The sequence below is a fragment of the Herpailurus yagouaroundi genome, unplaced genomic scaffold (genome assembly GCF_014898765.1).
Source record: "Herpailurus yagouaroundi ecotype Mexico unplaced genomic scaffold, PumYag 139, whole genome shotgun sequence".
Lineage (NCBI taxonomy): Eukaryota > Metazoa > Chordata > Mammalia > Carnivora > Felidae > Herpailurus > Herpailurus yagouaroundi.
The window spans coordinates 3,564,339-3,576,394 of NW_024412394.1; the positions used below are offsets into that span (position 1 = coordinate 3,564,339).

Below are 12,056 nucleotides of genomic sequence, written 5' to 3' on the forward strand. Positions count from 1 at the left end.
CCAGCAAGTCAGGGATAAGGCTCCCAAACTCATTCTTCCTTAAAAAAAAAAAAGAAGAAGAAGAAGAAGCAAAGAAGAAGGACTTCTGCTCTTCTCAGTGGTGCAATAATATTTCTGTTCTGTCTGTCTTTTTTGGGGGGGGGGGGTCTCGCTTCTTGGGAGCCTGTGTGGAGGTGAATTCCTCTGAAAGCCAAGTGCCCCTGTTTGGGACTCCCCAGACATTTTCTGAGAAATGGTGACATTGTTCCTCGTACTTCCTCTCTCTTCCTGAGCAGCTCCTGTAGCTACTTATATCCTCCTTCTTCAGGCTTGGGCTTTCCACCTTTCCTTTCTGTCATCACCTCCTTCCTGGTGGGAGCCGATCTGAAATTTCTTGTCTCCCAGGCTGATCCTCTCTCCATCCCTAAGCTGCCTCCTTCCTGGGGAGCATGCCCAGGCAGCAGGCTGTAGCCCTGACTGGCCTCCCGGCCGTCAGGAACATGTCCCAACATGTTGAGCACTGACTCGCGGCTGTTTATCCTTTGAGCTGCCTGCTTTGGGGCAAAGAGAGGGGGGTGGTAGGATACAGGAGACCCCCCGAGACCTCAAGGAGACCTTGGTCTGAATTTCTCTGAACAGCAATATGTGCTTTGCAGCAGATCTCTTGGGATTGGCCTGGGATCTGGGGTGTGTGTGTGTGTGTGTGTGTGTGTGTGTGCATTTTTTGCATCAGATCTTGCATGTGACTTCCAACAACCTGCTCTTTTGCCCTCTTCAGGGCAGAAGTCCTTTAAGGGCACACCTGGCTACACACTCAAGTGTATGGTTGGAAACTCTTTTTTTTTAAGTACTGAACAGTATTAGACGCTTAGTAGGTGCTTAATACTTGTTGAATTCTGTGGTGGTGGTGGTGAGCTAAAAGTTATAGAAAAAAAAAACAAAAACAGAGCTCACTTCCCAACAACAACAACAAAAAGAATCATCTTGTGAAGTTCAGTATCACAAAACTTTAAATAATTCAATACAGGCCTTCATTAACTTTTTTTTCCCCCAAAGTAAACAGACACAATATCAAGTCTATTTGAAATGCCTGAAAGCCAAGGGGAGTCAAGGCAGTAGGAGGATATGCCTGTCCTCTTCTGGACATTTGACAACGCAGTCTTTGGTATGTGTATGTTGGGGGTGGGAGCTGCATGGAGAAAGGGAGGAGGGGACTGGTCCTGGGGTCTTGGCCTTTTTGAGGCCCTCCTGAGGTCCATCGGCAGTCCTGGCCCAAATCCAAGATCAGGTAGGCAAGAGACTCTGTTCTGTGTCCTCCCACTCCTAACTGGGCTCCTATGCCAGCAGTAGAGAAGACCTGTCCTCCCTGAGGTCAGCTGCATTAGAGGAAGAAAACTGGGCATGTCTGGACAGAGATTTCTAGACACTGAAGAGTCCTAGGTGTCAGTAATTGTAGCTGTTCTAAGCCTGAGTTCTAATTTTTAGTGGGATTTCTGTTCAAATTAACATTCTGTTCTCTGCAATTTTTTTTAAAGATTTAAACATTTATTTTATTTTACTATTTCAGTTTATTTTTTTGAAGTAAGCTCTATGCCCAACATAGGACTAGAACTCAGACTCCCAAATCACTGAGCCAGCCAGGTACCTCTGTTCTCTGCAATTAAAAAAAAATTTTTTTAATGTTTATTTATTCTGTTTTTTTTTTATTTTTTTTTTATTTGACGTTTATTTATTTTTGAGACATAGAGAGACAGAGCAGGAACGGGGGAGGGTCAGAGAGAGAGGGAGACACAGAATCTGAAACAGGCTCCAGGCTCCGAGCTGTCAGCACAGAGCCCGATGCGGGGCTTGAACTCACGGAGTGTGAGATCATGACCTGAGCCGAAGTCGGTCGCCCAACCGACTGAGCCACCCAGGCGCCCCAATGTTTATTTATTCTTGACGGAGAGACAGAGTGTGAGTGGGAGAGGGTCAGAGAGAGAGACACAGAATCCAAAGCAGGCTCCAGGCTCTGAGCTGTCAGCACAGAGCCCCACGCAGGGCTTGAACTCACCAGCCGTGAGATCATGACCTGAGCCCAAGTCGGGCCCTTAACTGACTGGGCCACCCAGGCGCCCCTGTTCTCCGCAATTTTTTAAAAGCTAAAACTGCAAATGTTTTAGGTTAAAGGAGGCAAAAATGGAGTGCAAGAGGGGCTGGGGGTGGGAACTGGGTGGGAGGAAGTGGGCACCTCGCTTGCTTCTGTATCTGGGAGAAGCACTAGTGGATATTTCCAGAATTGTCTTTCATCAATGTCACCTGAAAATGAAGGGTGCTGGGTGTTTCCCTCTTTCTAGAGCCACTGTGTAAGAGAGGGCAAGGGGCAGAGGGCTCTGGGTGGGAGGCAATAGGCCTATGCCCTAGGGATGCCTGGGTAGTTGGGTCGCTTAAGCATCTGACTTCATCTCAGGTCATGATCTCAGGTTTGAGTCCCACATCTGGCTTGCTGCTGTCCGCGCAGAGCCCACTTCATATCCTCTGTCCCCCTTTCTCTCTGCCCTTCCCCTGCTTGTGCGTGTTCTCTCTCAGAAATAAATAAACACTAAGAAGAAAGTGGGCTCGTGCTCCAACCGCAGCTATTTATTTGCTTGCTGTGTGACCTGAGTCAGATCACTGAACTTCTCTGAACCTCAGTTACCTTTAGTTCTATGGGCCTTGATTTCCTCATCTGTGCAATAAAAGGGACTGGATCCCTTTCTGGCCTCCCAGATGTTTTGTTGAGGTAGGTGTCTGGGTGTTTCAGGCGGTGCTTTGGGAGAGGTGGTCTAGGGAGAGAGCCTAGGAATAGTGATGCTATAGTGGGCTTTTCTGGGAATTCCAAAGTGAGGGACATCTTTTTCATTATTTATGGAGTTTTATTTATTAATGGTCACCCCTCATGCTCTTTTCGGGGCCAGAAAGAGGGCTTATGCTAAGAATGCCATCCCTTCCTGGGGAGTGCCAACTCACATCCCAATGAAAACCACCCAGATTTGTAGCTCAGTTAGTTTCCCCACCAACTGTGTAGAGCACACACGCCCAGGCGTGGGGGGTGGGGGGGGGGAGGGAAACGCCCTCCAGCAGCTGATAACATTGGCCTCTGAGTTCTGAGGTTCTAGAGCGCGACCGGGAGCTACGAGCGTCCCGCGGCCCTGGAAGGGCGGTCCCAGGCCTTCAGCGGGCGGAGCAGCGGGTCCCGCCTCCGAAGCCATCCTTTATAAGAGCAGCGCCGGGCGGTGCCAGCAGAGGTGTGAGCCACTGCTCCAGTCTGTGACCTGGAGACCCGGAGCCGGGCGCGGATTCACGGAGCCACCGAGACCCTCAGAAGAGGTGAGGGAGTCATGGCAGGCAGGAGCCGACCCTGGACCGGCAGCTCTGAGCCGAGAAGTGTCTGCCTGTGCGTCCGTTCGCGTCCGCGAGTGTGTCCTCGCGGGTGTGTGTGTGTGTGTGTGCTGTCTTCACAGGTGAATGGCGTGAGTGGGTCGGTGCTCGGGTCTGGGGTTTGCTCCCACGGGTGTCTCCGTAAGTGCCCGTGTGACGGAGGCCGAGTTTGGCGGAGACTCCGGGCGGAGGGAGGGCAGGAGTTGGAAGGATCGATCCCTGCCGCGCTCCCGTCCCTTTGAAACAAAGCAGGGTGGAGGAGAGGCGGGCACCCGGGCGCCGCGGACCCCTGGCGCCGTTAGCGCTAGCGGCGAGCGGCTGGAGCCCCTGAGCGCCAAGCTCCGGGAGGGGCGGGGAACGCGGAGCCGAGCAGGTTCATCAGCGATCCGCTCCGGGGCAGCTCCCGGATCCACTAGGTGCCGTCTCCCCGCCCCGAGGTCTAGGTTCCCGACGCCTCCGTGTCCGCCACCGCTGGGCGCTGAGGTCAGCGCGGGCTGTGTCCCTGGTCCTTGGGAACGTGTTGGTACACGTCCCTTCAGGGCAATCGAGGAGGTGACTCATGGTGACAAGGAGACCCCGGGAAACGAACCGGGTGAGGTCAGAGCCCCGCCCGGGCTGGTGGGGGACAGTGGCGCCCCAGAAGTCAGCTTCCCGGCCCTCGGCGGTCTCTGACCCCCCCCCCCCCCCCCTCCATCAGCACAGTGACCTATTTGGCTGGCACCAAGTGTTCTCAGGGAAGCCGGGGACGCCGGGAGGTCCAGGACTGGTTGTGCGGTCCCCGCCTCGCAGCGCGCCCTCGAGGACGCGGAGCGGTGGCCCCGCGCGGGGTGGGCCCACGCCAGCCAGTCGGTTTGAGAAGAGCAGGAGTCGGACACACCTCTGTTCCTTCGCGCCCGCCGAACCCCAGCCCAGCTTGCCCGCGACTCGGGGTGCCGGACTCCGCGGAGGGAGCGCAGCCCTGCGCAGCGGAGCGGCGGGGCGTGCAGCGCAGCGGCGGGGCGTGCAGCGCTCGTCCGGGAAGGGGGGGACGGGGAGGGGTCACAATCGGAGGGTGGGACTTGGGGGGAGGGCGCGACGCTGCTCCGGGACTCTGTCAGCAGCATCCAGGGGCTCCCGGCGCCCCCCACCAAACTGCCCTCTCCAAGGGCGACAGGTCTGAGCGGAGCCGGGGGACGACGAGTCGTCCTTCGAACGCCGCCGCCCTGCGCGGGCCACAGTGCATCCGTCCTGTCGGGGGCCCTCTGGGGACACTGGTGCCCTTCTAGTTCGGACAAGAATCTTGGATTTACTAGGGTTTGGCACTTGAGGGCGCCAAGGCAGCTCTCCCCTCCCCTCCCTCCACGTCGCGTTTCGAGGAGGACTTTCGAGCGGTTTTGTTTTCCTTGCTTTCGTCTATTTTTATTTTCCAGGGATCTGACTCATCCCGTGCTTTGGGCGTGGAGATAAGGTGGAGGGCCCAAACCTCTGCGCGCCAGTGCGTGCTGTGTGTGTGTGTGTGTGTGTGTGTGTGTGTGTGTGTGTGTCACAGAGGAGCGCGCGGTTTCCCAACAGTGGCGGGGCTTTCGGAAGCCTGGCTGGCTCAGCGTGACGTGTTTGCGGCCCCTGGTTCTCCTCCTAGTCCCCACCCCCCGCCACCTCCAGAGGGTGACGCGCAGCCCGAGTGGAAGCGAAGTTTTGGCGGGTGGGGAGAGCTTTGCAGGAAACTGACTCATCACAACTCCCTGCTGCTGTCCAAGGCTCTGCCCACGCACCCCCGACCCTGCGCCTGATTTCCTGGCGACCAGCGCCCCCTTCCGGCCCAGGCGCGAATAGCAAACACGCCTTCCCGCGGAATGCGGTTTCACCCGCCTTTCCTTCCCGCTCGCTTCGCCTGCGCAGAGATCGCTCGCCGCTTCTGCCAACGCCCCTTAAAAACAGTACCCCATTGGTTCAACAGTGTGTAATGAGTCCTTACTGTTTACTTCGGAATTAAAATTGGTTGATATCTAAGGCACGAAGGCCAACAAAGGAAGCTCTTCTCAGTTACTTGTTTGTAAAACAAGGGTTTGTGTTTCTCAGCTTTCCCTGAGCTGGGAGTTATGATAATGGTAGTGAGATCAGATTTTGATGCGGAGCCTATGAGAGCCATATGGGCTGGGGTGTTAGGAGAAAGGATTCTGGTCCCAGCTCCTGGAAGCCAGGGAATACCCAGCGTCCTGATGAAATCCTAGGCAGGCGCCTCCTCCTTGTGCCAATGAGGCACTGAGACCCAGAATGTCCATTTCGGCCATCCTGTGTATCCCCTCTTGAATGGCACCCCAAGAGTGCCCATCTGGGGAACTGCCAAACACCTGCTTAAATCCCCCTTAATTTGAGTTAATTAATCTGGGAAGAGAGGGACCTATCAATATGGTTTTTTTTGTTTTTGTTGTTTTGTTTTTTGAGAGAGAGAGAGAGAGAGCGCGCGGGCGCGCGCAAGCAGGGGAGGGGCAGAGTAAAGAGGGAATCCTAACCAAGCAGGCTCCACACTAAGGGCAGAGCCTGAAGCAGGGGCTCTATCCCCACCCTGGGATCACGACCTGAGCCAAAATCAAGAGTCAGTGGCTGTTTTGACCGAGCCACCCAAACAACCCTGTATTTTTTTATTCTTTTTTTTTCCTTGAGAGAGAGAGAGAGAGAGAGAGAGTGAGTGGGGGAGGGCCAGAGGGAGAGAATCTTAAGCAGGGTCCATACCCATTGCAGAGGCCCCAGTGGGGATCCATCTCATGACTGTGAGATCATGACCTGAGCCAAAAATCAAGAGTGCAGTGCTCAGCTGGCTGAGCCACCCAGGTGCCCCTGGATCTGTATTTGTAAAAAGCTCCCCAAGTGGGATGCCTGGTTGGCTCAATTAAGTGCCCAACTTCGGGTCAGGTCATGATCTCACAGTCGATGGGCTCCAGCCCCGCGTCGGTCTGTGCTGACAGCTCAAAGCCTGGAGCCTGCTTTGGATTCTGTGTCTTTATTCTGCGTCTCCCTCTCTCTTTGCCCTTCCCTCACTTGTGCTCTCTCTTTCTCTTTCTCAAACCTAAAAAAAAATATTTTTAAAAAAGTTCCCCAAATGATTCTGCTGGGACTGTAGTTAATAATACAAAACTTGAAGAGTAGGGATGAACACCAGAGCGCAGAACACAGGGCAAACAGGCTTGGGTTCAAATCCTGGCTCTGCCACTTGTGAGTTGTGTGGTCTTGGGCAAGTTACTTAATTTCTCTGAGCCTTCGTTACTTATTCTGTTAAAAAAAAAAAAAGAGAGAGAGAGAGAGAGAGCAAACATACTGCACTGGGTAACCCCTCTATGGGGCAGTGACTCTTGGCCTTTTCAGTTTTCTGGTTTGGGGGCAAGCCTCATATCTCTTCAAACTTTTGCTCTTTAAATTTGGTCTGAGGTCACCTGGTGCCTCTCCTCCCCCATCAGCTCTGAGAGGTGGGGTGGGGAGGGGTAGGTGTGGCAGGGGTCCAGGTCTTCCTGCCCGAGGAGGTCACTCAGAGCCTGCAAAGCAGGACTTGTCCTCGGGAAAACCCAGTCCCTGCCAAGGTTGCACAGCCACTCAGCCCTGGAGTCAGGCCAGAGCAGGGCAGGTGGGTGCCAGCTCTTCGTCATGAGCAAACTCAACCTTGGTTTTCCCTCTTCTGAAGTGGGAGGAGAGGAACCGGGTAGACCGGCCACCTCTAATTTTTCTTGCCTGCAAAACGAGTTCCTTGGATGTAGCCAACATGGGGCAGGGGCTTCCAGGCTGTCTAGACTCCAGATCACCTGATGTGCCTGGCAGGATGTGGCTCAGCCTGGGAGCAATCATTGTCCTGCCCTGCCCAGCCCCTCCTCACCCCCAGGCCTCCAGCTTGATGACATCCTTGGGAAAGGCCCTCAGCACACAGCACCTGTCAGCTGCTGTCTGAAGGAGGTGGTGGCCCCGGGAGTGATGTGGAGAAGGCTCAGCCAGAACTGAACACAGAGAGCAAAATAATAACACTTCTGTTTTCCAAGCACTTCTGTCTACCAGGTGCTTTTCCCAGCATGTTGCCTACATTAACTCAGTTAATCCTCACATCTATCCTCTGAGACATTCACTAATACTGTCTCCATTTTACAGATGAGAAAAAATAGAGCCCAGAGAAGTTAAGCCATTTGTCTAGGGTCACCCAGCAGAGCCTGGATTCCAACCCAGGCAGTCTGGCTCCAGAGCCCACACTCTTAACCACAAGAGCCAGCCTCTCAACTCTGTTCCATCTGCCTTGCCTGAAGGGACTCCCTGACCTATTATTGCTTGAGGATGCTTCCACAGTTCCATTTTATAGATGAGAAAACTGAGGCCCAGAGATATTAAGTGACATTTTATTTTTACAATTAAAAAAAATTTTTTTAATTAAAAAATTTTTGTTAATGTTTATTTATTTTTGAGAGAGAGAGAGAGAGAGAGAGAGAGAGAGAGAGAGACATGCAACATGTGCGGGGGAGGGGCAGAGAGAGAGAGGGAGATACAGAATCCGAAGCAGGTTCCAGGCTCTGAGCTGTCAGCACAGAGCCCAACTCGAGGCTCGAGTTCACAAATTGCAAGGTCATGACCTGAGCTAAAGTCGGATGCTTAACAGACTGAGCTACCGAGGTGCCCCTTTTTACGATTTTTAAATTAAAAACAAATTTCAGTGACTATTTATTTGTTTATTTATTTACTTAAAGTTTATTTTTGAGAGAGACAGAGACAGCATGAGTGGGGGGGGGGCGGGGCAGAGAGAGGGAGAGAGAGCATCCAAAGCAGGCTCCTCACTGCCAGCACAGAGCCCGATGTGGGGCTCAAACTCACAAAACCGCGAGATCATGACCTGAACCGAAACCGAGAGTCAGACACCTAACCGACCCAGCCACCCGGGCACCCCTTTAAGTTACTTTAAAATTTAGGTAGTAGGCAACAAAGCTAGGACTGGATCCTAGGTGTTTTTTATCCCAGGGGCCAGGGTACTTTTGTTTCAGAACAAGGTTATCCCACATGGGCATCTGGGTAAAGGGGTTCAGGAGGCCAGAGAAGCTGTCAGCCCGTCCTTTCACAACGCAGAGTTCTAACTGCTATACGATCACGGCCCTTTCATTTGCTACCTGACCTCTTGGCCAGGGCTGGGGTTGGGAAACTACTGGACTCTGGCAATTCACACGTACTTGGGGCATTCGCACCCATGAGGGACACCTTGGGGGGACAACAAATTGATTTTAGTTGATAAAGCCTGGCGGTAAACAGGACTCTGATCCCTGCTACTGCAGTAAACTTGTCTTTGTCAACACAAGTTTGTCCTTCAGCTGCTCCCTCCTCCAGTGACCTTGGGGTACCAGGTTAACCCAGCTCTGCCCCCACCCGGTGGCTGTTGGTTGAGGACTGGGGACGGCCTGTGGGAAGGCGATGGTGACAAACCAGCTGGAAGGAGCCAGAGAGACCCCATGTTCTAGGAGGAAGACTTCATCTGAGCCAAGCACAGCCTGGTAAGGTAGGGACCAATTTCCCGAGTGACCAGGGCCTTACTTGTGTCTCGGCTGCAGGTGCCATGTCGGAGCCATCCAGGGATGCCCACCAGATCCCACATGGCAGCAAGGCCTGCCGCCGCCTCTTTGGCCCAGTGGACAGCGAGCAGCTGCGCCGAGACTGTGACGCGTTAATGGCAGGCTGTGTGCAGGAGGCCCGGGAGCGATGGAACTTCGACTTTGTCACCGAGACACCGCTGGAGGGCGACTTTGCCTGGGAGCGTGTGTGGGGCCTGGGCCTGCCCAAGCTCTACCTGCCTGCAGGGCCCCGGGGGGGCCGGGATGACCTGGGAGGGGGCAAGCGGCCCAGCACCTCGTCTACCCTGCTGCCGGGGACAGCTCGGGAGGACCACCTGGACCTGTCCCTGTCCTGCACTCTCATGCCTCACTCCCCTGAGCGGCCCGAGGCGTCTCCGGGTGCACCTGGCACCTCTCAGGGCCGAAAACGGCGGCAGACCAGCATGACAGGTGAGGATAGACGCAGGGAAGGACACTAGAAGGAATCAAGACTCTCAGAATCTGTGGTGCGAGGGACCGTGTCTGGTCCTGCAAGGGACCTGTCTGGTCCAGTTTGCTCATTAGGCCATAGGGAAAGCAAGCCCAGAGAGACAGAGCAACTTTCCTGAGGTCCCATGGCAGGTATACAGCCATGACCAACTCACTAACATCTACTGGGAACATTTATTGTATGTCAGGCCCTTTGCAAAGGTGAATTTCTAAGGTAGGTTTCATTTAGTCCTTAAAGCAGTCCTGTTCCATATAACATTGTTGCCACTCTTTTATAGGAGTGGAAATAAGGCTCAGAGAGGTAGGGTAGTTTGCCTATGGTCCCACAGTGAATTTGCAGTGGAGAGAAAACTAATGACAGTAATTTCCCGGCTGCCCTATCCAGATCTAACTCACCTTCCCCATCACACACACACACACACACACACACACACACACTTCCATTCAGTCCTCAGAGCACTACACAAATGGTCAACTTCATTTTATATGTGAGGAAACCGAGGTTCAGGGCGATGCGGTCAAGAATGCCACGGGAAATTTACAGCTGGTGCAGAACTAACAATACTGAAGATAGTGGCTCACATGTATATGGCCCCATCGGGGGCAGAACACTTCTCATGGGTTCTCTAATTGCATTCCTATAGCAGTGTGGGTCAATAGAACTGTGCAGTAATGCAAATGTCCAGCGCCACTAGGCGCAATGTAGCCATTGAGCATTTGACATGTGGCTGGTGTGACTGAGGAACTGAATTTTGCATTTTATTCGATTCTAGTTCGTTTAACTACACAGGGCCACCACGGTAGTGGTGGGCAGCTTGGCTTGGAGCAGGCCCACGGATGCTGGTCTGGTTTTAATCAGTCATGTCTGGGAAGCGTGGTGGGATGCCTGGTATAACGGTGCCGTGGGAGACGGAGTGGGAGTTGCCAGAGTTTTACCCTGTACTTGGCGATGTGTCCCTTTGGCCCTAGGGAGGAGGGCCTGCCCCCTCTGCTGTGGGTTTTGGATGGATGGCTCTGTTGGGCCCTCTTCCTCCTGGCCTGGCTGACTTCTGTTCTCTCTTCCCAGATTTCTATCACTCCAAACGCCGGCTGATCTTCTCCAAGAGGAAGCCCTAATCTGCCCCCTGGAAGCCTCAAGCTCCTAGAAATGAGGCCCACCGCCCCCCCCCCCCCCACTGCCCCCATAGGCCTCTTCTACACCTTTGCCTTTAGTCCTTCAGTTTGTGCGTCTTAATTATTATTTGTGTTTTAATTTAAACTCCTCCTCATGTACATATCCTGCTTGCCACCACCCTTCCCCCCGCTCCCCCCGCCCCAGCCTTTGGCATTTCCAATTATTTAAAAAACCATTAGACAGCAGAATGATAGGTTTATTAGAGCGCTAGGTATTTTTATTATGCGAACTATTATTTAAGACGTCTTCATCCTGTGCTCCCCATTTCTGCTCTCCCAGAGGTAAGGTGGGGCTGGCGTGACCCTCACCTTCTGGGTGGTGCTCCCTGGAGGGGCCTGGCTCCTTCAGCTCACCACCTCATGGGGGTTATGAAATTTCTGCCCCTTTCCTGCATTCTCAAACCCGGATTCTTTATCATTTGAGGAAGTACACAGATAGCACTTTGAAGGGGGCCCAGCAGGGTGGGGGCATCATCAACACTTTGGAGGCCCCTCCCCTTCTCTGAGGTCGGGCAGTGTGACCTTGAAGTGGGCACAGCCTGGAACACAGCTGGGAAGGTGGCACTTTCCTGGCCCCTGATGCCCCGCCCTGCTCTGTGAAGGCACGGGCGAAGGTAGGGTCCTGTAGCAAACCACCCCACCTCCTCTCACCCCCTCTGCCACCCACAGGGAAGCCAGTCTCAATGTTTGGCCTCCCCTGCACTTTTCTAGGAGCCCCAGACGCCCCTCTTTTCCAGCTGGGCTTTCAAGTCCCTCTCTGCTCCGCTCCCCTCCCCCATACCCTTTCCCTCTAGTACCCTCTCGGCCCTAGGTGGCAGCTCTGGGGTGCCTGTCCCCCCAGCTTAGTGGACTGGGAGGGAAGGGGTATGCTAGAAGTAGGGGTCCCCAGTTCTACCTCAGGCAGCTCAAGCAGTGGCCGCCTCCTCCTCTTACCTTCTGGGGCAGAGGTTCTGGTGGTTGGACAGGCCTTCTTGAGCGGGGATCCCTCTGTCAGGGGTATGTCTCGGGGAGCAGAGTTTTCGAGGAGGAAGAGCGTGACACCAGCCCCTGGAACCCCTCCAAGGACCTTCCCCACTGCCCCACCCTCCCCCATTTCATTGCACTTTGATAGCAGCTGAACAAGGAGTCAGATGTTTTAAGATGGTAGGGTAGAGGCTGTGGATAGGGTATGCTAAGTGGGCTAATGCGGCCCTGGGAGTTGGGAGTTATTGTCTTTCCCAGCACTGAGCATTGAGCCCCTGGAGGCATCGAAGCACTTAGTGGGTCTGACCCCAAACATCTTACGTTCCTGTAACATGCTGGCCTGGACTGTTTTCTCCTGGCTCCTCCTGTCTCCACCTAGACTGTAAGCCTCTGAAGGGCAGGGAACAAGTCCTATACTGCTCTGTGCCCTTCATTGCCCCTTCCTCAGTGCTGGGTATACAGCAGGTGCTCAATAAATGTTTCTTGGTGATTTTACTTGTGATATTA

General features: G+C 53.9%; 1 protein-coding gene across 2 annotated transcripts; it reads left to right on the forward strand.

Moving 5' to 3' along the window:
• Positions 1 to 3,200: 3,200 nt before the first annotated feature.
• CDKN1A (cyclin dependent kinase inhibitor 1A) lies at positions 3,201 to 12,056 on the forward strand. Of its 2 annotated transcripts, none has more exons than XM_040473346.1 (3): positions 3,201 to 3,327; positions 8,925 to 9,374; positions 10,480 to 12,056. In XM_040473346.1, exons 2-3 carry the CDS (start codon positions 8,930 to 8,932, stop codon positions 10,527 to 10,529), a joined length of 495 nt encoding a protein of 164 aa, XP_040329280.1. In that variant the 5' UTR covers positions 3,201 to 3,327; positions 8,925 to 8,929; the 3' UTR covers positions 10,530 to 12,056. The 2 variants fall into 2 exon arrangements, with proteins under 2 accessions (XP_040329280.1, XP_040329281.1); XM_040473347.1 differs by lacking the exon at positions 3,201 to 3,327 and adding an exon at positions 3,334 to 3,461.